Below are 22788 nucleotides of genomic sequence, written 5' to 3' on the forward strand. Positions count from 1 at the left end.
CCTGGAGCAGGTGATCAGGTGAGGCCTTGATGGAGTTCAGGAGCCTCACTTCCCTTTCAATCAAGATAGACTGCCCAGAAGGCCAAGGAATTTCTGTGCCACATGAACCAACCCCTCTACCCCACAGTGCTGAGAGAATGAGGAGAGAGTCAGGCATCAGTGGATTACAATAACCATGTAAAAAAGGGGCTAGAATCTTCTGGGAATCAGCAGAGAGGACCAACCAATGCAGCCAAACAGTAGATCTTAGGAATAGACTCTCTGTGTTACTACAGAAAATTCTTTCCCAGGTCTCTGACTGGAGGATCTTGCCCAAATGCTCAGGATCTAACTGATTGCCATATTTGGGGTTGGGAAGGATTGCCCAGGTCTGATTGGCAACGACCCTGGAGCCTTCCTCTGCAACATGGGGCATGGGTCACTTGCTGGTTTGACCTAGAGTAAATGGTGGATTCTCCGTAACTGAAGTCTTTCAATCAAGATTTGAGGACTTCAATAACTCAGCCAGAGGTTACGGGCATAAGGCAGGTGGGTGAGGTTCTGTGGACTGGGATGTGCAGGAGGTCAGACTATACGATCATGATGGTCCCTTCTGGCCTTAAAGTCTATGAGTCTAAACTGATTGTTTAATAATTTCTTCCAGGATATCTTCCAGGTATCAAAGTTAAGCTAACTGGTCTATAATTCCCCAAGTCCTCTGTTCCCCTTTTTAAAGACAGATACTATACTTGCCTTCTCCTGTCCTCTGGGAACTCCCCCTCCCCTCCATGAGTTCTCTTATGGTTCCCAAATTGCTTCAGCTAGTTCCTTACAGACACTAGAATGAATGTAATAAGGTCCGGCCAACTTGAATACATCTAATTTATCTAGATGTTCTTTAACCTGATCTTTCTCTATTTTGGCTTGCGGTCCTTCCCACTGGTTGTTAATATTAATTGTGTGATGCATCTGGTCATAATTAATTCTTTTAGAGAAGACTGAAGCAAAATAGGATGAAACATCTCAGCCTTTTTCGAGTTGTCTGATATTTGCTCTCCTTCACTGCTAAGTAGAGGTTTACACTTTCCTTCATCTTTCCCTTGCTCCTACCCTGTTTATAGAACCTCTTCTTATTGCCTTTTATGTCACTTGCCAGGTATAACTCTTTTTGTTCCTTAGCCTTTCTGGTGTAGTCCCTACATGCTTGTGTTGTTATTTTGTAATCATCCTTAGCAATTTGTCCATGTTTCCACTTTTTGTACGTTTCTTTTTTGATTTTCAGGTCATTAAAGAACTACTGATGGAGTCATATTGGCCTTTTGCTATTCTTCCTATCTTTCCTTCACATTGAGATAGACAATATCAAAGGAGCAACAGCAAACTCTTCGAGAAACTACCAGCTCTCCAAAACTCCTTTTTCCCTTAAAGTTTCTTCCCACTGAACTTTAACCAACTCAGAGAACTGATAGGTAAAGTATGATTTTTTTTTTAAGTCCATCATCCTTATTCAGCTGCTCTCACTCCTTCGACTCATGAAATCTACCATTTTATGATCACTTTCACCCCAGTTGCTTTCCACCTTCAGATTTGCAACCAATTCCTCCATTAGTAAGACTCAAGTCTAAACTGATTGCCCCCTGGTTACTTCCTCCACCTTCTGAAACAAGAAGTTGTCCCCAACACATTCCATGAAATTACTGGCCATTTTGTGTTACTTTTCCAACAGACATCTAGGTAGTTCAAGTCTCCCATTACTACCAGGTCTTGTGTTTTGGTATTTCTGTTATTTGTTCTGGACATGCTTCATCCTTCTCCTGATTATGGTCTGTAGTAGTCTCCTACCATGACACTGCTCCTGTTTCTCCCCCCCCCCCCCCCCCCCATCTTCACCCAGAGACTTTCAACGAGCCTTCCTCTCACCTCCTTCTGGACCTCAGAACAAGAATTTATATTCTGGATGTACAATGCAATTCCTTCTCCCTTTTTTCCCTGCCTGCCCTTCCTGAATGAAGAAAGACAGGCAGCTATAAGGAAGTTCTGACATAGGTTTCCTCAGCTGAAATCTCAAAGAGGCAGAGAATGTGCCCCAACAAGACTGAGGGAAGAGTCACAGTTTGTAGGGCACACAGAGAGGGGTGGGTGGAGGGTAAGGGCTCTCTGGGTAGACTCTGCACTCATTAAATATGCCAGGATACCTGCAGCCTGTTTGGCACCAACTAGCAGAGGCAGCAATTAGGATCACCCCATATACCTGTCTGCCTCTGTGGGGAGACCACAATGATATCCATTAGCCCCTCAACATTGGCCAGGACAGTCTCCTTGTTTCGGCCTGAGTATTTGTCCACTCGCTGGATAGATTTGGTTTGCCAGTCAGTCCAGTAGATCCACCTGTCCTGCTGCTCAGAGGGAAAAATCAAATGCATTAGAGCACTTGGCCACATATATAAAAGAACTGCACAGAAGAGTATTCATGGGGCTTAGGGCTCCAGACAAAGCCCCTTCCCAGCCTAACTTCCCTCTTCTCAATGTCAATCAGAAGCTTCCCCCACCTCCTCGAGCCGCTTAGCCTAGGAACAGCCCTAGGTAAATCCCAAACCAGAGAAGCACACACCAGATCCCCCACTACCCCATATATACCCAAGAAGTCTGTACTATCCCCTAGGGAGCCTGGCTGTACAGCAGTCACTGCATTCACCACTACCCGTGGGCTCCTCTTTACCTGTGTCAGGGCAAAGGGGTGCGACACCTGGCTGACCAGCACCTGGCGTAGCTTCCCATTGAGATCAGCACTCTCGATACGGTCAAGATGCGCATCCACCCAGTAAATCCTGTACAGACAGGGAAAAGAGATGAGACCAAGCCCCATGGTTAGTCTTCCACCCATACTCACACTCCTCACTTCTGAGTCACTCAAGATGCCTCACATCAGGCAAAACACTTCAGAGGATCAAGCTAAAAAGGCTCAGGTGCACAACATATCTTACTCAGTTCTCCTGGGTATGACAGCATCACTCCCACTCTTGCACTGACCTTCTAGTATCATAGTCTAATGTCAGTCCATTGGGCCAGCCCAGGTCGGTGTTGATTAGAATTTTGCGCTCAGAGCCATCCAAGTTTGCCCGCTCAATTTTAGCGATGTGACCCCAGTCCGTCCAGAAGAGGTACCTGAACAGAGAAAAGGCAGATGCAAGAGACGGGTAAGCCCCTGGGGGATGGGGGAGGAGGCAGAGGGACAGGTTTGAGACTTTGCATTATTAAGTCCACTAAAAGCTTTACTTGTGGACTAAAACAGCTGAGTCTACATTTTTCACTAAAGTTCCAGTTTTGTTGATTTACCGCACCCCATTTTCCCAATCTTGGCCCCCATCACTCCCAGCTGGACCTAACTCTTCCCCAGTTGCTATCATCATCCCACTCCATGCACAAGCAGCCCAGTCTCCGGAAACCTGCCAGACTTAGACCACACATCCCTCCTTTCTCCCAGATCTCCCTCCCATTGAACTGGCCTTGTACAACCTGACCTCCCCCATCTTCCCCTCCACTTGGCCCTAGACCTACCCCTTCTTGGGAAAGGCAGCAATTGCTCGGGGTTCGTCCAGGCTGTTATTAATAAGCACTTTTCTGCAGCTACCATCCAGTCTGGCCACTTCAATGGTGTTGCGACCTGTATCCGTCCAGTACAGGTTCCTGGCAACCCAGTCCACTGCCAAGCCATCCGTGGTCTTCAGCCCGTGACCAATGACCGTCTCCATGCTGCTGCCGTTCAGGTCTGCCCGCCTGGGGGAATCAGTGCCAAACAGGATAAGGCATAAGAGGGCTCCTCATGATCCTTCAAGTCTCCCTGTGCCATTCTTCTCTATCAATGGGACCAACAGTCCCTACCCCCAGTTACTATGAAGGCTAAATGTGCCTCCAACAATTAGTTCAGTAACACAAACTGCTCTGTGTGCTGTCGGCAAGTATCATAAGAACATAACGTAAGAATATAAGAATGGCCCTACTGGATCAGACCAAAGGTCCATCTAGCCCAATATCCTGTCTTCTGACAGTGGCCAGTGCCAACTGATCCATTCCCTGTCACTCATTCCCAGTTTCTGGCAAACAGAGACTAGGGACACCATTCCTGCCCATTCTGGCTAATAGTCATTGATGGACTTATCCTCCATGAATTTATCTAGTTCTTTTTTGAACCCAGGTATGGTCTTGGCCTTCACAACATCCTCTGGCAAGGAGTTCCACAGGTTGACTGCGTTGTGTGAAGAAATACTTCCTTTTAATTTGTTTTAAACCTGCTGCCTATTAATTTCATTTGGTGACCCCTAGTTCTTCTGTTATGAGAAATAGTAAACAACACTTCCTTATCTACTTTCTCTGCTCCAGTCATGATTTCTCTGCACCATCACTACATTCTCAGCCCTTCAGGCAGGAACCACCTCCACCTACTGGAAAAGTCTAATCTATAAGAGCAGCCAACAACGCAAAAAATCTCAGCCGAGAGGCTGGGTGCCCAGCAGCCACTTACCCCTGGGCACCTACCTGATGACATCAAGGAAGACATCTGTGTAGTAAATCTTGCCGTCCACACTGTCATAGTCCAGAGAGATGACATTGTTCAGCTCTGGGACAGGGACATGCACATCAGTGTGATCATTTGTGTCCAGTGAGATGCGTCGGATAGAGCCACGGCTGGAGAAGAGCAGATAGGTCTCTGGAGAGGGGTCACAGGTCTGCTCATCGCTCTTCAGCTGGATGCCGGTGGGGCAGGCACAGGAGAAGCCAGCAGGGTGGGGCAGGCAGAGGTGGGAGCAGCCACCATTCCTTATGCTGCACTTGTTAAAGCCTTTGGGAAAAAGGGAGAGGAAAAAATCAGCCTGACTCCATGTTTCCAGAGACCTAAGCCATCTCTTTACAGGGCATGAACACACAAGTCACTGGCAACTGATTTCATTCCAAGCACATCCTTGCTAGGACTAGATTGTAGGTCACCACAGAGGGACATTTACCCAAAGATTCAACTGTGCTCTCCAGGGATCAGTGGATGTGGGGGGTCCAGTAGGGATAGTCCCCTGGCCTGTACCCCTTGATATCAGAATTTCCCAATGGAAGAAAGAGCAAACAGCTGGTTTCCATTGGCCGGCTGAGGATCATGTGATTCCAGTTTAGCTCTGCTATTTGCAATAACAGCAACAAGACCCTAGCTGGGAAGAGTGAAGGAGTGGCATAAAAAGCCACCCCTAGCCAGTCTGGCCCAGAAGTTTCCATTCTAAGTTAGACACATGCAGCAGGGGTGCTAGGTAGGCCCACGTTAAGCTAATGGCTTCTTAGTGGGTTTGCATATTTAGTTTTAACATGGGAGTAGTCAGACTTTTTTAATTAATAAATTTATATATATTTAGTGTAAGGGTGGAAAGTCCAGCAGAAGCAAGGGGGAAGGCAACAGGTACGGGACAAGGGCGGTGTCAGGGCTGGAGTAAGCATGAGGGAGTGGGGCTGGGATGCTGACCAAAAGCAGCACGTCTTGAGGAGGGAGTGGGGTTGCATACTGCACAGTGTTACGGAGGATGTTCCCGCCATGTGAGAAGAGGCCAAGAGCTGCCTGTAGGAGAAGGTAAGGAGGCACATTCCAGTGAACCAAGCCAGCAGAGTGAGGGAACAGTAAGGATGGGAAATGAACTAGAGACAGGGAATGGCTGTGCAGGCCCCAGAAGGGTAGGGTAAGGAATTTTACACTGCCAAGGAGACATTGGAGGAGGAGGAGGAGGATGTGATGAAAACAGCAGTTTAGCAGCAGTAGATTTGAGTATTTGCTGTGTCTGAGAATGGGCTGGACTGAGTGACAGCCTCAATGTAAGGAGAGCAGGGGAAGCAGGAGTCAAAAATGACACCAAGACTGTGCACCTGGGTAACTGGGTGGATGATGGAAACAGTCAGTCAGTTACTGTGGGAGGGGGTCAGGGAAGGGACTGAGGTTGGAGAAGGAATTTATTTTAGGCCCTGCGTGATCTCCCAATGAAACACCAGAAGATCCCTCTCAATGACAGCTTCGAGGCCCCTCTAGTCATTAAGGCCTGATGATGCTCCTGGCTCCAAAGCAGCCTGGAAACTCACCAAGCTGCCGTGTCCTGTCAACAGCTTGAATGTCCATCAGGCCGGGCAGGTTTGCCCTCACCAGGATGACGTTGGCACCGGTGTCCTTGTCAGCCCTGTGAATGCTGCGGGTTTGCCAGTCAGTCCAGTAGATGTATGAGTCCAGTAGGGTGAGACCATAGGGATGCTGCACTGGGGATAGCAGGGTGTGGCGGTTTGCACCATTTAGGTCTGCAGCCTCAATGCGCTAGAAAAGGGGCAAGAAGGAACGCCCTGCTCAGTCCTTTCCCTTAGATAATGTCCTGAGCAAAGACAAGCATGTGTGAAGCTGGGACTGGAGTCCAAGCAAGCAACATGGCTCTGGTCCACCATCCCCAACAGCCCAAGCCCACAGGAAGCCTCAGAGTGCTTCCACACAGTCCTCTTCTCTTCTGACACCTTACCAGGGGGCTTCAGAAACGGCCTCTAGGATACCAAGGCTCCAATGTTAATCCCATAGGAATTGTTAAAGAGAAGACACCAACCTCTGTGTGCGCATCAGCCCACAGCAGCTGCGATCCAGCCTTATCCACTGCCAGCCCATTGGGCCAGCCCAGGTTGTTGCTGATCAGCACCAGGCGTCCTGAGCCATCCATGCCAGAGCGCTCCAGCTTGGCATTCTCACCCCAATCTGTCCAGTACATGTATCTAGGGAAAAGGGGAAAGCCAAGAACACATCAGAGAAACAGCAAAGAGGTTAATGCCTCCAGGCCTCCTCCCTCAAGACAGTCCCCTGCCAGCACTAACCCCATCTCGTGATACAATGCAATTGCTCTTGGGCTGTCCAAGTTCTGCCAAACCAAAACCTTCCTCATTGATCCATCCAGGTTGCCCACTTCAATCCGATTGGTTCCCGTGTCTGTCCAATATACCTTGCGGCCAATAGCATCCACTGCCAGCCCATCTGTGGTCAGCAGACCTGAGAAAGCAGAATTGTACCAAGGTAACTTCTCATCCTTCAACACCAATCAGATAACCCAGGAGACTACCCCTGCTCATCACTCAAGTCTGGGAGCGCTCCCCCTACAATACCTACAGGACTTCCACCTCTGACCTCTCTAGAGCTGGAAACCCAAGGAATCCCCCTCCAGGCTGCCACATGAAGATATGGTGCACTCTGCAAACCATCCCTCACCTGTGGTGATGATGTCCTCATACTGTGAGCCATCCAGGGCAGCCCTGCTGATTTTCCGCATCGTGCTATCTGACCAGTAAACCTTTCCTGGTAGGAAAATAGGAAAAATTAAAAAAAAAATCAGCAAACTCCTTCAAATAGCCCCAGGCCTCCTTGAGATTATAGGCACCTGGATTACTCCGAAGAGCAGCAGGGTCATGCAATCCAGTGGTCTGTCAGAGTCCAGTGACACAGGACACAGAGCCACGGTAATCCAGTTAAAGGGATAGAAAAGCCACAGCTCCTCCAGTTCCAGCCTCTCCCAGAGGGAGGTGCCATAGTGAAAGGTGAGGAGCACTGCCTCTGGGGAGCTCCCGGCTGCTCTTGAAAAGGTCCCTGTACAGAATGATGCAGTTTATTATTTAAAATGTTACTGACCAATAGTGTAATCAGACCCATGTCTGGTTTTCAGGAGGGTCCCAAAGGACAAGAGTCAGACATTCTAACCCACCACACAAAATGGGGTTCAACCCAGACATATAATGCCAGATACACAGGCCAGGTCAATCCTCAAAATTTAAGTCAAACCAGTTAAATTGCTCAGGGATGTGAAAAATCTGCAGCCCTGAGCAACAGACAGAATTCTTCTGTTAACTGAGCTACTACGCCTCTCAGCAAGGTGGATTACCTATGCCGATGGGAAAACCACTCCCATCAGCTGTGCTGCTGTAGCATTTTGAGTGTACACAAGCCCTCAGTGTAAACCAACAGCCACCAGCCCAGCTCTCTTTACATTAACAAGACTTAGATAGGAGAGCAAATTATTTAAATTCAGACTATGTGAGCCTGTCTCAGTGGACCAGCTAGTTGGGGTTTTAGCCCTGCATGTCAGCCAGCTGGAGCCTGTCTTAGAATCACAACAGTGGTGAAGGAAGGGAATCTATGCAGCATGCATTGGAGAAACGGGAGCCTACATCTGTCCACGTTTATGACACTGAGTGAACCACTGGCAGTGCCTTCCCTCAGAAAGACACTGCCAATTGAGAGCTGCAGCCCTGCAATAATCAGTGTTGAATGTGGTTAGATATACAAGGCAGTTCAGACCTTCCTGGGGATCCACTCCAATGGCAATGGTGTTTTTCATAGTGACATTGACTGAGACAACGACGTCTGCAAAATATGGGATATCCAAGGAGACCATGCGGATGTCCGTCCTTCTGGCAAAGATCAGGAAGCTGGTCATCCCTGCAGAAAGTTGAGGATAGACCAACAGTGTCAGTGAAGGGCAGGGAGAAGGTCAAGCCAACTGTCCCTGGGACACCATCTGCTGAATCATATCCTTGAGCCACCCAAGAGACAACTTCAGCCTTTAGGAGAAGGGAAGATCTTAGATCTGAAATACCACAAGCAGAAAGACTCTTCCACTCCACTGAATAACACAGAACAGTTCTCTAGTTACCTGTGGGGTGGGAAGGGAAAGCCCTAATAGAAGTGTTAATTGTGCGGGAATGGAAACCAGTTTTCCTACTGAGGTGAACAAGATGGGACCCATACAGAGTTATTGCTTCAAAGGCCTGAAGCCAAGACTCTTCATGGTACTGAAAGGGAAGGTGGCTGTGAAGGGAGGAGTAGGCTTTATTTAGCCGTACTATAGAGTACAGCACCATTCCAGGAAGGGACTGAGCCCACTTCAAACTCAAGATAGATCTATCGGAGAGACAGACATACAGATGAACCATATGGCATCACGTTGGTGAAGTTTTCCTTTTGGACAATTTAATCTCCGCACATCCCTCCCAGGGCACCCCAAGCCAACCCACAGACTTTTACCACCAGTCCTGAGGGCACAAGCACTACATGGGCTTCTCAAGGGGCCGAGGATGGTGAAGTCACACCCAAGTCCCCTGAGGAGTGGATTCCAGTAACTTGTGCCAAGGGACCAGGAGTGGGATGTGGGGCCTGAGATCCAACTGCAGTAAGAACCCTACAGAGGAAACTTACCAGATGAGCAGGTCTTGCCATCAGCTTGGAGGTTGATACCAGTGGGGCAGGTACAGCTATAACCTTTAGGGAGAGGAGCCAGGAGGCACAGGTGGCTGCAGCCACCATTATTAACTCCACATGCTGTGCGTACTGAAGGGGGGGGAAAAGGAGAAAACCATCAGGCACAGGCACACACCCAAGAGCTCAGCATTAGGTTCGTGGAGGGACGGTCACTATCGAAGTGGGCAACAGCTATAGAAATGCAGGCTGGGGGTATGGGAACACACTCTCTTTAAGAGGCCAATAGGGATTTATTACACACACTCACTCCCTCACCAGATGTGCAGGGCAGCAGGAGCCTGGGTGAGTTCAGAGCTCCCCATGGGGGTGAGGCTGACTCTGTACCTGTAGGTCTGTGCCGGTGGAAAACATGGATGTCCATGAGGTTCTCCAAGTTATCCTGCAGTGTTTCACGAGCCTGCCCCGTCCTTCTGTCTGCACTCTGGATGCTCTTGGCTTGCCAGTCTGTCCAGTAGATCCGCTCACCATAAAGAGTAAGGCCAAATGGGTGGGGCAGATTGCTTCCAATCAGCACCTGTCAGCCCCCAAAACAAAAGTCCTCAGGAAATCACATGGTGATGCTTCCACCCACACCTCCAATCATTCCCTAGAATGGATGGGGCTTGGAGAACAACAAAGGTGATATGTAAATGGCCTGGTAGCATCAAGGTGGGGAAAGGTTGGTGTGGGAGAGGTGGCTGCCCACATACTTTGCACTCATAAAGGGGGCTCTTTTCTCTCTGTACAAGTAGCTGACAATGTCTTGATTTGGGAACTTTACTTCCATTTGACCCATGCCATTCTTTCCTGCCAGCACTTTGTCCTCTAGGATAGGCACTCAGCATCCCAGCCTCCCCTTCCCTCTGGCCTGGTTCTCTTACCTTTCTCTCACTGCCATCCAGGTTGGCATACTCAATGGTCTTCATGCCAGCATCCGCCCAATACAGGCGCTGAGACTCGTAGTCAATGGCCAGCCCGTTGGGCCAAGTCAGATTGGAGGAGATGATCACCAGGCGGCTGGAGGCATCCATACCAGCACGCTCAATCTTCGGGCTGACTCCCCAATCAGTCCAGTACATGAACCTGAACACAGGGCCCAAAGGGAAGTGAGCACCTGCACTCCTACTCCTGCTCCCACAGCTGCTCACCATTAGCCAGAAAAGTCAAGTGTCTTGGTGCCTTCAGCAGCCAGAGGGAAACAGTGTCAGGCTAACATGATCTGTACTTCCATCTCTAGGGCCCTGCCATCTTTTTATACACATTGTCCTGGTCAAGAATTCATAGCCCCTCCTCTGCCAGGAACCTGGCAAGGAGGAGAGAGATGGTAAGACTGAAAGAGGATGCAGAAGCAAGTTGCCTTATTGTTGCCTTAAGAAGATATTTCTTAACTGTCTTCAAATCCCTGCAATCATGAGATGGAAGCAGAACTGCTCTGCATCAGCCTCCCAGTAAACACCAAAGAAGAGAATGGTGCAGATTTATTCCAGCCTTCCAGCACTTGGGAAGCAAGAGCTGCTGGGCTTGTGCCCAGCCACCCAACCTAGTCTGATGCTTGGCTCTGCAAGGTCCTGTGGCTCAAAGGCAGAAGCTTTTATTACAATTCACTTCCTACAAACCTGATATTTTGAGATTTTCTTTCTGTGGGAGAATGAAACCTGGGAGACACACTCACTGGATATGATATTCCTGGGCCCATGATTCTGCAGCTCACTTGGGACCAAAAATGTTTGCACTAATTTAGCTGGTGATATGCCACTGTAATTCACTTCTGTCTTCAGATTAACCTAATGGCCAAGCAGATAGCAGGGCCCTCACAAGAACTCAGCATCAACATGGAATGAAAAACACACTATATAAATAAATAAAAGCCCTCATTCTCTTCTCAAACTTATTTTACACTAGTGTAATTATATGGACTTCAGTGAGTTACTCCTGATTTACACTGTGTGAGTTGGATGAGGCCCAAAATAACAGCTATCACTCTGAGCTGCTTGTTCTAGAAGTGCCTGCTGCTTGTCTTATCAATGCCACCAGCATCCACAAGTCAGGCTCTTCTTTTCAGACCTTGGTAGACCTGTTATGGAGGCCTTTCTAGGTGTGGGTCTCTCTAAAGCCCCAAGGTGTCCGATATAAGGGCAATGGCACAATGAATCAAAACCAAACAATTCAGAGAGACAGAATTTATTGCCATGTAATCCCAAGAGGAAAGAAGTTCTCACCCTCCAACAGGATCCACCACAATATCTCGTGGTCTATCTAGGTTCTCCCAGATCAGTACAGTCCTCATGGTCCCATCTGTGTTGGAGACCTCTATCCGGTCTGTTCCTACAGAGATCAGGAGAGCGGGGGTGACAGAGAAGGAGAGAAAAATCAAAGACCTCTGGAACCTCAGGAGACAGAAGAAACCAACATTGATACAGTGATTCAGTTTCCCTGCCTGCTATCCTCTCACCTGACCTGAGAGGCCTGAAGTGAGTGTGGAACAGACTTACTCAGCAGAGAACTCTCACGTTCAACTTCCCAACCCCAGCAACTGCTGAAACCCAGTGCAGCTGGGAGGAAGTGCTCTACCAGACCATCACAGGCATCTGGCTAGCCCCCAGAGGATGTCTCGGGGGATACCTTCCTGACATACCTCAGAACTCTAATTCTCTGGCAGAAATATCCTCCAGATTCTAACCATTCTGTCCTGAGGTACGTGGTTGGAAAACTCAAGTGAGAGCCCTCTGCAGCGGGCAGCTGTTGTCCTCGGACATACACATTCCTGCAGACATCAGCAATGGGGTTAGAGCCCCAGTAGAAGTAACACAGGAAGCCAAGTTGGTTCCTGCTTCATCAGAAAGATGGGGAAGGAGAACCCATGTTTGCCAAATGGAGAAAGACAACATTGAAACAGATCAGGCTGCCAAGCTAATACTGAGTTTTTATGAACAGGGAAGAAGATTACACCCTGTAGAGAGCATAAGACCCCTGTACCTGCATCAGTCCAATACAGCTTGTTGGTGACCCAATCGATAGCCAGTCCAGCTGGGCTTTCCAAGCTGGTATCCACCACAACCTGAGCAAGAACCAAAACAAAGGTCAGCAAACAAGAAACTCCCTTGAGAAAAGTCCTTGAGCCTGGCTCTCCGCCTGTCCCACTGCCAGCAACACAAACAACTCAGGCTAGCAAAATCCAAGCAGGAAAAATCCACATGAGAAAAAGTGTTGAGGACTTCAGAATTCAAACATGTCAGTTAAAGAATGGCTTTTGGACACCCCCATTTTCTACCTTTATTTCATTCCCCAACCGTCAAACTCTTGAGCTCTGTCAATGGCAGCCTGAGCATGAGCCAAAGGGGATGCCCAGAAAGTAACTCACGGGAAAGCACAGTCCCTGCCACGCTCTCAGTTCCTGCTGAGCCAGGGAAAATGGGATTTAGAACCTTGTTCGTTTGTGTTTTATTGAGACTCTGCCTGTGAAAAATCGAAGCCGTAGCTGGGTATTTACAAATCAATGTTCTCTCTTGCCCTAACTGCAGGGAGTCCCAGACAAGGAGGTGCACACACAGGACACACAAAGGTCTAAGAGCTCACCTTGGATCACCAGTGATTAACACGAGCCAAAACTAATGTGGGCCTGGACAGGACCAGGGTAGCATACCCCCAGAAGGCTGATACAGCCCCAATGGTTCATACAGAAACCTCAAGCCAGATTCACAACACAGAAGGCTGTCAAGTAACAGAGGGGTAGCCGTGGTAGTCTGAATCTGTAAAAAGCAACAGAGGGTCCTGTGGCACCTTTAAGACGAACAGAAGTATTGGGAGCATAAGCTTTCGTGGGCAAGTCTTGCATCTGAAGAAGTGAGGTTCTTACCCACGAAAGCTTATGCTCCCAATACTTCTGTTAGTCTTAAAGGTGCCACAGGACCCTCTGTTGCTAACACAGAAGGCTGAGATCCCCAGAAGCTGCTTGGCCTGGTAACCTCACATCTACAGAATATTGTACCTTCTGGCCTGATCCATCCCATTTTGCTCTGCTAATGGAGTCGGTGCTGACATCTGTCCAGTAGACATAGTCATCCTTGGAGTCCCAGTCCAGAGCCACAGCACTGCGCACATCAGCCAGGGGGATGACATCATCTGACAGGTCTTCTGTGTCGAAGCTGATCCGACGGATGTCCATCCTTCGGGCAAAAAGCAGGAACTTGTCAAGACCTGATCAAAGGTCGAAAGGTCTTCTTTTAATTTCTCTAAGTTCAACAACATAGTGACAAACACAGACAATTCTCCTGTTACATCGGAGCTCCACTGCATACACACCACTCAATGCTGAGTCACAGGCCAGGCCCTCACTGCTGGGAATGGGGGGTGGGGGGGAGAGGTGGGGAGGAGGAGGAGAATATAGTAATGGGAATCTGTTTCCTGGGGGTGGGAGAGATCACACTGCATGGAACAAACCCATCAGATCTGGAACCTACATGGAACACAGATCTGACCTACAGCAGGTAGCTTTGCCATCATCTGTGATTCCAGGAAACAAGGGGGCTAATTCTCCTATAATTGAGAACACTGTAAATCAGGAGTAACTCCCCTGCAGTCCTTGGAATTAAGCTATTCATTGCTCACAAAGGCCAAAGGGTGCAGTTCATGTGGGAGTTTCCAGGTGACACACCCATTCAGCTGTGGACACACATTGTGGCATAAGCACTACCTCTGCTGTAAGCAGGCTGGAATGGATATACAAAGCAAACATACATCTTGCACCAATCTGGTGCTCAGTAGGGGGGTGCAAAAGGATGACATGAGCTTACAGTAGACCTCTTATGTTACCCTACCCTCCTCTAAAGGCTTTTTCTGCTGCACCCCTCTCACCCTGTGCCTGGAAGTGACACAGCTGCTGCTTACGCAGATTTCTGACCCACTTCTACACATGGGACGTGGGGCTGCGTGAGCACATCTGAGACTGGGAGCATTTGGGACTGTGACATGCAGGCTCCGATCCCACCCCACTTACTCTGAGCGCAGGTGTGGCTGCTGGTCTTGCGGAAGCCTGTGGGGCAGGCACAGGTGTAATCCTTGCTGTTTGGCAAGCACAGGTGAGTGCAGCCCCCATTGTTGGCCCCACAGCGGTTTTTCCCTGCTCAAATAGCCAAAAACAAAAACAACCACGCATAAGGCAACCAGTAAAGAGAGCAAGAGACATAGCAGGGGTGAGGGCAGGTGGGAAGGGCAGAGAGGGACATGTAGGCGCACACGCAAGAGCTGGGAAATGTTCTACTTTGGGGTAGCTATTTGGACCTCCTGCCCATTCACGTAGACTAGCCCTGCAGGGACATGGGCACAAACGGCTTGTCTACATAGGAAAATTATTCTGGAATAGGGTAGGGAGTGAATTTAGAGTGGTGTAACTATTTCAGAATAACGTGTGTGTAGACAAGCCCTAAACTAGTGGTCCCCAAACTTTTTTGGTCGCATTCTCCCCTTTCCTGGTACACATCCCCCTGCCAGGAGCTGCAGTTGGGGCTGGGAGCCATAGTCAGGGCTGGGATCCATGGTTGGGAGCAGGGCCAGTGCTGCAGCTGAGGTCGCGGCCGGGAACAGGTGTGTGGTTGAGGCTGGGAGCCAGGGGCCACGGTCGGGAGCAGAGCTGTGGCTGGGAGCAAGGCCGCAGTCGGAGCTGCAACTGGGGCCAGGAGCGGGGCTGTGGTCAGAGCTGCGCTGTGGCCAGGAGTGGAACTGTGGTCAGGAGCCAGTGGCTGGGGGTGGTGCCAGAGTGGAGCTGGGAGCAGGGCGGGGCTGGCCCAGGCCCCACTGCACCCCTCCGAACATTCCTCCGCACTCCCCTAGGGGGGTACACTGTTTAGGGATCACTGCCCTAAACATTCACGATCAGAAAGCAACTGTCCCCCTGTGCCAGCGGGGGGGCGGCGAGAGGGGGCGGCGAGGGGTAGAAGGGGCGGCTGTGGTACACCCATCCAACAACTGGAGAAAGAGCCTTGAAATAACATCAAGCCAAAAGTTGCTGGATGGAGAAATTAGTACTGGACTCTGGTAGCAGAGGTAAGCTTGGGGTCATGCATGGGCCTCACGGGGGAGATAGTGAGTAGTGGATAGAACAGTATCCCTGAGTCCCAGGCCTGGACTCTCCCTGCCATAGAAGCTGGGCAGTGACAGGTCCCCAGCTGGTTTGCTTTCCCTCTGCAGATGTGTCTCCCTGCCCCCTCTGCAGTTACCTGCTGGCTGGCGCTGAGGGTGCAGTGTGTGGATATCCATGGGGAAGTGGAGCTTGTTGCGGATGATCTCCTGGTTCTTGCCGGTGAATTTGTTGGCACTATTGATGCTCTTGGTGTGCCAGTCCGTCCAGTACAGGCTATCCTCAAACACTGTGATAGCAAAGGGGTGTGGGAGGCCTGCAGCAAGAGTCCAGCACAGACATACAGGTTAATTCAGACCTCAGGAAAGCCAGACTAGCAGAAAAGCAGAGGAAAGCCCCTGAGCCTGTCCCTCTGGGGCGCTCCTGCACACCCAGGAGTCTCTGATCCTAACAGACTCAGCAGAGCCAAATCCAGCGTTCACCAAAAAGAACTTTGCTTCTCTTCAAGGGCTGGGAGGAGAGGGGCAGAGCCTGTCCCCAAGGGATGGGAGAAGTATGGCAGACTCACTCCATGGTGGTGTTTGGGGAGTTGGGGGAATGGAAAGTAAATGTAGCAGCCCTCATACAGGTTGCTCCAAAGCTCACTCTGTACTGCTATATCTTTCCTGATGCAGTATAGCTCTCCCCACAGCTGAAGCCTAGTTCTCACCTTGGCTGATAACAGCCTTCCTGTTCCGCCCATCCAAGTCAGCCCTCTCAATGACATGGTGCTTGGCGTCCACCCAGTACATCCGGTGCCCAGCATAGTCAATGGTCAGCCCGTTGGGCCAGAAGAGGTGCGTATCAGCAATGATGCGTCGATTGGAGCCATCCATGCTGGAGTATTCAATGCGAGGTGTGTTGCCCCAATCTGTCCAGTAGATGGTGCTAGAGGAGGGAAGGAGAGGCCTGAAGGCTAGGAAATTGAGGCCCTAAGAATGGCACCAGGCATCACTTCACAGCAAGGGAGAGAACAAGCTGGCTTTGTAACCTCAAGCCATGGGACTGGGTCTCAGTCACAGGGGAAGCGAGAGCAGCCCCAGCCTGCCATGCAACACTCTTTGGATTCAATTTGCAGTGACCCAAGGAAAGGGCAAGCATTTCCCTGGATGCATCCTGGCCTGGAGCCTCCTGCTTCGTAAGGCTCCCTAACCCTGTGATCAAAAGCAATACTGTGTGCACAGAGGAGGCCCTGGGCCAGGAAACAAGGAGAAGTCTAGATCAAGGATAGGGCCCTCACTGCTCAGTCCCATGTATTTGGAACAGTACTTAATTTGTAAAGAAAGAGGTGCCGGGGCTCAACCAATTAGGTGCCAGGACTCAAGCAATTTTTTTACTCTCATAACTGACTCGACAAGCCCAGAGATGTCAGGGCTATGAACTTCCAAGCCTAGAGGTGTCAGCGTCAGCCCTGGCACAAATTAAGCACTAATTTGGAGGGTTCCCCCAATAGAGGAGTTAGTGGAGCCCCAAGCCCCCACTCACCCCTCCATGGGGTGGAGCGCAATTGCTCGTGGTTTCTCCAGGTTCTCCCACAGAAGCACCTTTCTGTGCGTGCCATCCAGATTCGCCACTTCAATCCGAGACGTCCCGGAGTCTGTCCAGTACAGCTTGTCATGGATCCAGTCAATGGCAAGTCCACCTAGCCAAGGGGAAGAATTAATCACAGACCAAAACCAAGAAGGGCAGATTATGCTGCTAGGAACAATTCCTCTTCTCCTTCAATCCCTCAGGCCAAGCCTCAAACTCCAGGAGGAGAGTACCCTCCACCATTCCCATTCAAGGAGAGCCATACACAGGGGACACATCCCAGCTGTCTCTCTCTTCCTCCACTCCCACATTGTGTGGTCTGGTCAACTTCCCATGCCTTTGCCCTGATTGCTGGCCACACACCTGGGCTCTCCAGCCCTGTGGACACCACCTCCTCTACGTTGCTGCCATTGAGGTTGGCCCTCATGATGCGGTCCAGTGTGACATCAGACCAGAACACTAGCTCCTTGCTGTGGTGGAAATCAAGGGCAATGGCATTCTCCAGGTTGTTCAGGAGCAAGGTGTACTCCGAGCGATGAGGCAGCACCTGCCGGATGTCAATCCGATTGGCAAAGAGCAGCACTGGCTCTGGCCCTGAGGGACACACAGAAGAGAGCATGAGGAGAATCTGACTGGTCACTTCCTGAGCCAACTGATGGGTGTAAAGGACTGGGAAGAGGAGACAAGGTGGGTGTTCCCACTAATGACACTGGGATGGGCAACTTTGAAGCACTTTGCAAATGCTCACCAAGAGCTGATCAACCCTATCCCCTGCCTGAGCGTCTCACATCAGCCCCATCAGCCATTCCCGCAGACACAAGCACCTGCCATCACAAGCATATGGTGTACTCCGCCCTCCCCCTCTACAACACAGCTTACGGTCTGAAAGGAAGAGGTGAGACAACAGTTACAGTCAGTCCTAGACAGCCAGAGCAAGCTTAGCAGATAGGGGCTGCCTTTTTTGTTTCTTTTTTTTTGGTTTTGTCTTGTGAGTAGGTGTACAACAGCACTTGCTGAGCTATGCTACATTAGGGGAGCTAAGGAACCAAGGGTGAAAACAATGTGTGTCTTTAAAAGCACACAGTGTCCATACTCAGAGAATGAAATATGCAAACATAAAGCAGAGTCTTGCCAATACAGAATCAGTGATCATGAGTCTGTTTCTATTTCTGGTTACAAAGCACAGTCCAAACCCATAGAGGAGCGACTGTGCAACCAGCATGACAGAGAAATTCTTTCTGCTGCAGGGTCTGGGACACAAGAGAGCAGAAGGAGAGGAGCTGGGCTTGACTCTAGCAGAGAGAGTGTTGTGGCACTACACAGCTACCAACCACTGGGCAGTAAACCCGGAGGGTGAATCTCTGTCCTAGGCAGATCATACCATCTCTGACACAGACTTGAGAGCCCCACCTCTCTTACATATTGGTAGGACTTATCCACCTAGCCACGTAAACAAAGAATTACTGAACTGAGTTACCAGAGTGTGCACACGCATGCACACACTCTAGAGCTGATAGTTCCTTCTTACCCAGAGCTTTGCAGCTGCGCTTGTCCGGGCGAAGCTCATAGCCTTGCTCACACCAGCACTGGAAGCCACCCTCACTGTTGGTGCAGCCCTGGCTGCAGTAACCCTCCTCAGCACATTCATTCACATCTACAAAAGGGCAAGGGAACAAAGTTACAATTAGGTCACCAAGATCCCACCCCTACCAGGAGCTGTCCACATCTCCCTGCTGCTCTGTCTCTATGTCCGTATTCCAACTTCCATCCCTGTCATAGACCTCCAGCTGCAAGTACCTTACTGCTGCAGTGAGGAGAGATGGAATGACTGACCCTGCCTGCTCACCTTGACATGATCGGCCGTCCTCCAGCAGCCTGTAACCTGTGTGGCAGGTGCACTGCACCGTCCCTCGCACCATCTGGCACTTCTGGGCACAGCCCCCATTGTTGAGATTGCAGTTCTCCTCACCTGTCCGTGGACCTGTAGGGGCAGCAACATGTAAAGAGGACAGAGATGAGTCAAGGCAGCTGCTATTATGCTCAGCTGTTAGACAGCAGCAGGCTTGTGGAAAAGGCTAACCCTGAAGGGAGGAGACATATCCTGCAGAAGGCTGCATCCCCTTAGGTGGCAGCAACATTCCACTCAGACAAAGGGTAACAATTCCTCCCAAGATCTGTGCATTGGCAGATGGAGCAGGAACCTTTGGGATTCACTCTCTGAAAAAACATTCAGCTGTAGACAGCACAGGATTAATCTTCCAATTGCTCCCCTCACTCCCTCTTCTAAGCCTGCACATCAATCACCCCAGGAACCATTGCTGGGGTCTCTTCCTCATAACTCCTATTAAGATCACTAGGATCGCTTTCCCTAGGCACATGGCTCAATATCACAGGGGTTGACCCCCACCTTACCCAGCTCAACCATGAGGTGCTGGGAATGGGGAGACTTACGGCAGTTTTGGTGGGGACTCTCGTCGCTGCCATCTCCACAGTCGTTCACACCGTTGCACAGCTTCCTCTGGCCAATACAGCGCCCGTTCCCACAAAGGAACTGGTCAGGGGCACACTGGGGACTCCCTGTGGGGGCAGAAGGGAAGTCACATACCCAGAACTAGGATTCAAACAAGATCAGCTCAGCAGAGGTTTGCTGCACAGGACAGCAAGTCCCACGGCAGAAAGAAGAAAAGAGGAGTGCATAGTCCCCTTACCCCTTGGCTGTGCTACATTACTGCATCTCCATCACATTCATTACAGTCTTCTCTTTTGGAATTAGATTGAACCTATTGTTTTACGTTTCTGTGGATCTTGGGAAAGCAGCTTAGGTTCACTTTACACTCCCTACTACTGCCTCCTCCCTTGTGTTGCTTCAGAGGACCTCAGATTCCCCTCCAGACTGTGCCAAGTATTACTCTATGAAGAAGTCCAGATATTTTATTTCTCTCAGATTGAGTGCAAGATCACAGTTTAATTCCTGTTAATGCCAGATTCCACAAGCGTCCTGGGCCCCTTCTCAACATGTGTCCAAAGAGCTAGCCTGCACGCTTTCCTCCCACTTTAATCACATGAGATGTCACCCTAATGCAATCTTACGTTTGTCAAAAACAGAGTTTTACCCTGTTCTATATGGAAAGCTCTTTGATGGATTTGGACTAGGGTTTACACAAAGCCTTGAAAAGTCATCTGTGGAAAGAGGATTTCACAAGTGAGCCACACACTTCAGTTTCTGCTGATGGCAGGGAGACGCTGTGCAGTTTTATCCAGGACCTTTCTTTCTCCTTTTATTATCTGAAATTAATTTTTACTGTAAAAGAGCACTATATAAAATGGGATCATCTTAATCATCAGAGTCAGATCTGATGAGCCAAGTTACTAAAATATGTTGTGACTGCTATTTACTCCAGTTAGCCTTGCAGAACCAACCCAGCTCAGAGGGAGGGAGCTGGAACCGATTCCTTCTTGTAAATCATCAGCATAATTGGTTATGGTAACACCTGTGCAAAACTGTGAAAGGCAATGGGGCTCCACAGATGTACTGATGAAATAATTTGGCCTCCAGAAGCTTTATTACAAGTGATGTGTGAGAAGAAAAAAAATCAAGAGACTATGGTGATGGGCACCAATACAAGACCCAGATAGAGACACAAACCTGGAATCCAACAATATATTTACAGAGTCGCTTTTCAGAGCAGAGCCACAGTTTAAATGAGCCATTTTGACATCTGAAACTTGTTCATTATAACTGACAGAAAGATGCCATATTATTTCTGGATTTGTGATTTCAAATAGCTTACTAGACAGACTAAAGCAACACCAACTGATCAACTTTGTCGCACTGGCAATTACGTGTCTAGAAGGTGCTTGTGTCCTTTTTTCATAGCTGGTAAGACTAATTCTCCACTGAGCCAAATTTCAGCACCAGTTTTGGACTCTTAAATATCAACTTTACTATAAGCCGCTGAACATTAGGTAACATTCCTGGCCAGACAAATCCTCAGACATTTTACAGTGTGTGCATATTGTATCCCATCAGTTAACTGTTATCAACTGACCTTCACCATATTTATGGTAGGTCTTGGCTGATTAATGAAGAATCTCCAAAAAGTTGGCTTTATTATAGTGTTGGATGTATCAATTCATCCTAACCCTGATATTTTATTTCAGGGGTACTGCAGGTTTGGTTTGGTTTCTTGGTGGTCATCATTCCTTTGACTTTTTGTTTAGATACCTTCATTACTGGGGTGAGGACCAGTGGTGTTATCAGACTCCTTGTAGTTGTGGTTACATGTGCAATTGTGTTTTCACGATTAGCGTCTCCTGCACAAAGGTACCTACAACAGCTGATAGCTCTAAAACAATCAGCATGGACACTTGAACTTCAGTCAGTATCTACCGGGATGTTATTGACTAATACAGTAAGTGCAGTCTCCATACCAGAAGTTGTTGCTGAAGGGAGGGCAAAGGGGGAGGTGGAGGAATCAATGCTTAGCTACCTATGATGTCTAATTCAGAGCCATTAGCTGTAACAAACAATGCAGCTTACCCCTGCCAAGACCTACCTGTGTTCTCACAGCTCTCCTCATCACTGTTGTCAGAACAGTCATCCTCTCCATCACAACGCCATGACAGACGGACACAGCGCCCAGATTTACAGCGGAATTGGTCAGCTGTGCACATGGATGTGGCTGGGGAAACAAAGGAAAAACAGCTATACAGAGCAATTATAATCTAACCCACCAGCTTCATACCCTAATTCCCTTCCACTCCATATCACCACCACAGACCAGGCCTCTGCCTGGCATCCCAGGCACTCACTGCAGTTCTTCTCATCTGACTGGTCATCACAATCAAAGTCGCCATCACACCGCCAGCCTGCATTGATACACAAGCCGCTGTTGCACATGAATTCCCCGGAGCGGCACGGCTGGTGAGATGCTGCAGAGAGGGCACAGCACGTTAGTACCAAGGCATTTCAATTCCCCCCAGGCCATCCTCACGTCCAACTGGCACGAACGTGAACCCCATGCTCAGGGCAACCCTAAATCTTTGACTGCCAGAAGCAAGAAAGGGAACTTGGGTGGATCACTCCAGCTGCCCTGTTCTGTACACTCCCCATGAAGCTCTGGTACTGGCCTCTGTTGGAGACAGGATACTGAGCTAGATGGACCATTGGTCTGACCCAGTAGGGTCGCTCTTATGTAATTGACCCATTCAGGAATGCTTCAGCCCCTGTATCTAGGGCTCCTGGCTAGACAATGACCCTGCCACCCAGGCCAACAAAACCAAACTTTCCTTCTAGGCAGTGTCCCTCCCCAACCAATTCCAGCCAGGGCACTAGGGAGGGACACCTTCCCCAACTCCAGCCAAATCCTCCCATTTGGACCAGCTGCCGGGGGGACCCAGGGGATTACTCTCCCTTGCTGCTGACTCACAGCAGTCGGACTCATCAGACCAGTCCCCGCAGTCATCGTCTCCATCACAATGGTAGATGTCCAGAATGCAGCGTCCATAGGCACACTGGAACTCCTCCAGGCTACAGGTTGTGGCTGGAACATCTGATGCTAACAAGGAAACCAAGGAAAAGGAAAGGCTAAGGGCAGGGACCAAGCCAGTTTATGCTTATGTTGGTGGGAACAAGAGGGGCCTGGCAGGCACCCAATGCAGCAGGTGCAGTGCATGGGCACAAGTGGCTCGCTCCCTCCCTCCAGCCCTGAGCATATCCACAGCACTGACTGGGACTCAAACACTTCACTGGAAAGCTGTTGACATCTTCATGCAATGGAACCAACCCACTCAGCACCACCCGGAGATCCATCCTCATCTCCAAGCTTATCTCTGAGTTACAGATGGGGAACTGAGGCATGGAGAGGTGAAGCAACAGAGG

At 49.5% G+C, this 22788-nt stretch overlaps 1 protein-coding gene across 3 annotated transcripts in view; it reads right to left on the reverse strand.

The window, feature by feature from the left end:
- LRP4 (LDL receptor related protein 4) overlaps positions 1-22788 on the reverse strand; it is a 118032-nt gene that overhangs the window by 12503 nt on the left and 82741 nt on the right. For 2 of the 3 annotated variants that reach the window (XM_054027713.1, XM_054027715.1), the window contains exons 6-32: positions 22337-22465; positions 21720-21839; positions 21464-21589; positions 19359-19484; positions 18754-18888; positions 18436-18561; positions 17271-17501; positions 16863-17019; positions 16048-16265; positions 15478-15654; positions 14259-14384; positions 13251-13459; positions 12239-12320; positions 11482-11587; positions 10144-10345; positions 9608-9797; positions 9221-9352; positions 8324-8464; positions 7241-7327; positions 6853-7024; positions 6591-6753; positions 6088-6313; positions 4516-4819; positions 3538-3756; positions 3010-3144; positions 2699-2807; positions 2231-2375 (exon numbers count right to left, since the gene is read on the reverse strand). In XM_054027713.1, coding sequence (XP_053883688.1) covers positions 2231-2375; positions 2699-2807; positions 3010-3144; positions 3538-3756; positions 4516-4819; positions 6088-6313; positions 6591-6753; positions 6853-7024; positions 7241-7327; positions 8324-8464; positions 9221-9352; positions 9608-9797; positions 10144-10345; positions 11482-11587; positions 12239-12320; positions 13251-13459; positions 14259-14384; positions 15478-15654; positions 16048-16265; positions 16863-17019; positions 17271-17501; positions 18436-18561; positions 18754-18888; positions 19359-19484; positions 21464-21589; positions 21720-21839; positions 22337-22465 — 4293 coding nt within the window. The remainder of the gene's footprint in view (positions 1-2230; positions 2376-2698; positions 2808-3009; positions 3145-3537; positions 3757-4515; positions 4820-6087; positions 6314-6590; positions 6754-6852; positions 7025-7240; positions 7328-8323; positions 8465-9220; positions 9353-9607; positions 9798-10143; positions 10346-11481; positions 11588-12238; positions 12321-13250; positions 13460-14258; positions 14385-15477; positions 15655-16047; positions 16266-16862; positions 17020-17270; positions 17502-18435; positions 18562-18753; positions 18889-19358; positions 19485-21463; positions 21590-21719; positions 21840-22336; positions 22466-22788) is intronic. The other variant, XM_054027714.1, reaches the window with a different exon arrangement.

This window comes from Malaclemys terrapin, chromosome 4 (assembly GCF_027887155.1).
Source record: "Malaclemys terrapin pileata isolate rMalTer1 chromosome 4, rMalTer1.hap1, whole genome shotgun sequence".
Classification (NCBI taxonomy): Eukaryota; Metazoa; Chordata; order Testudines; family Emydidae; genus Malaclemys; species Malaclemys terrapin.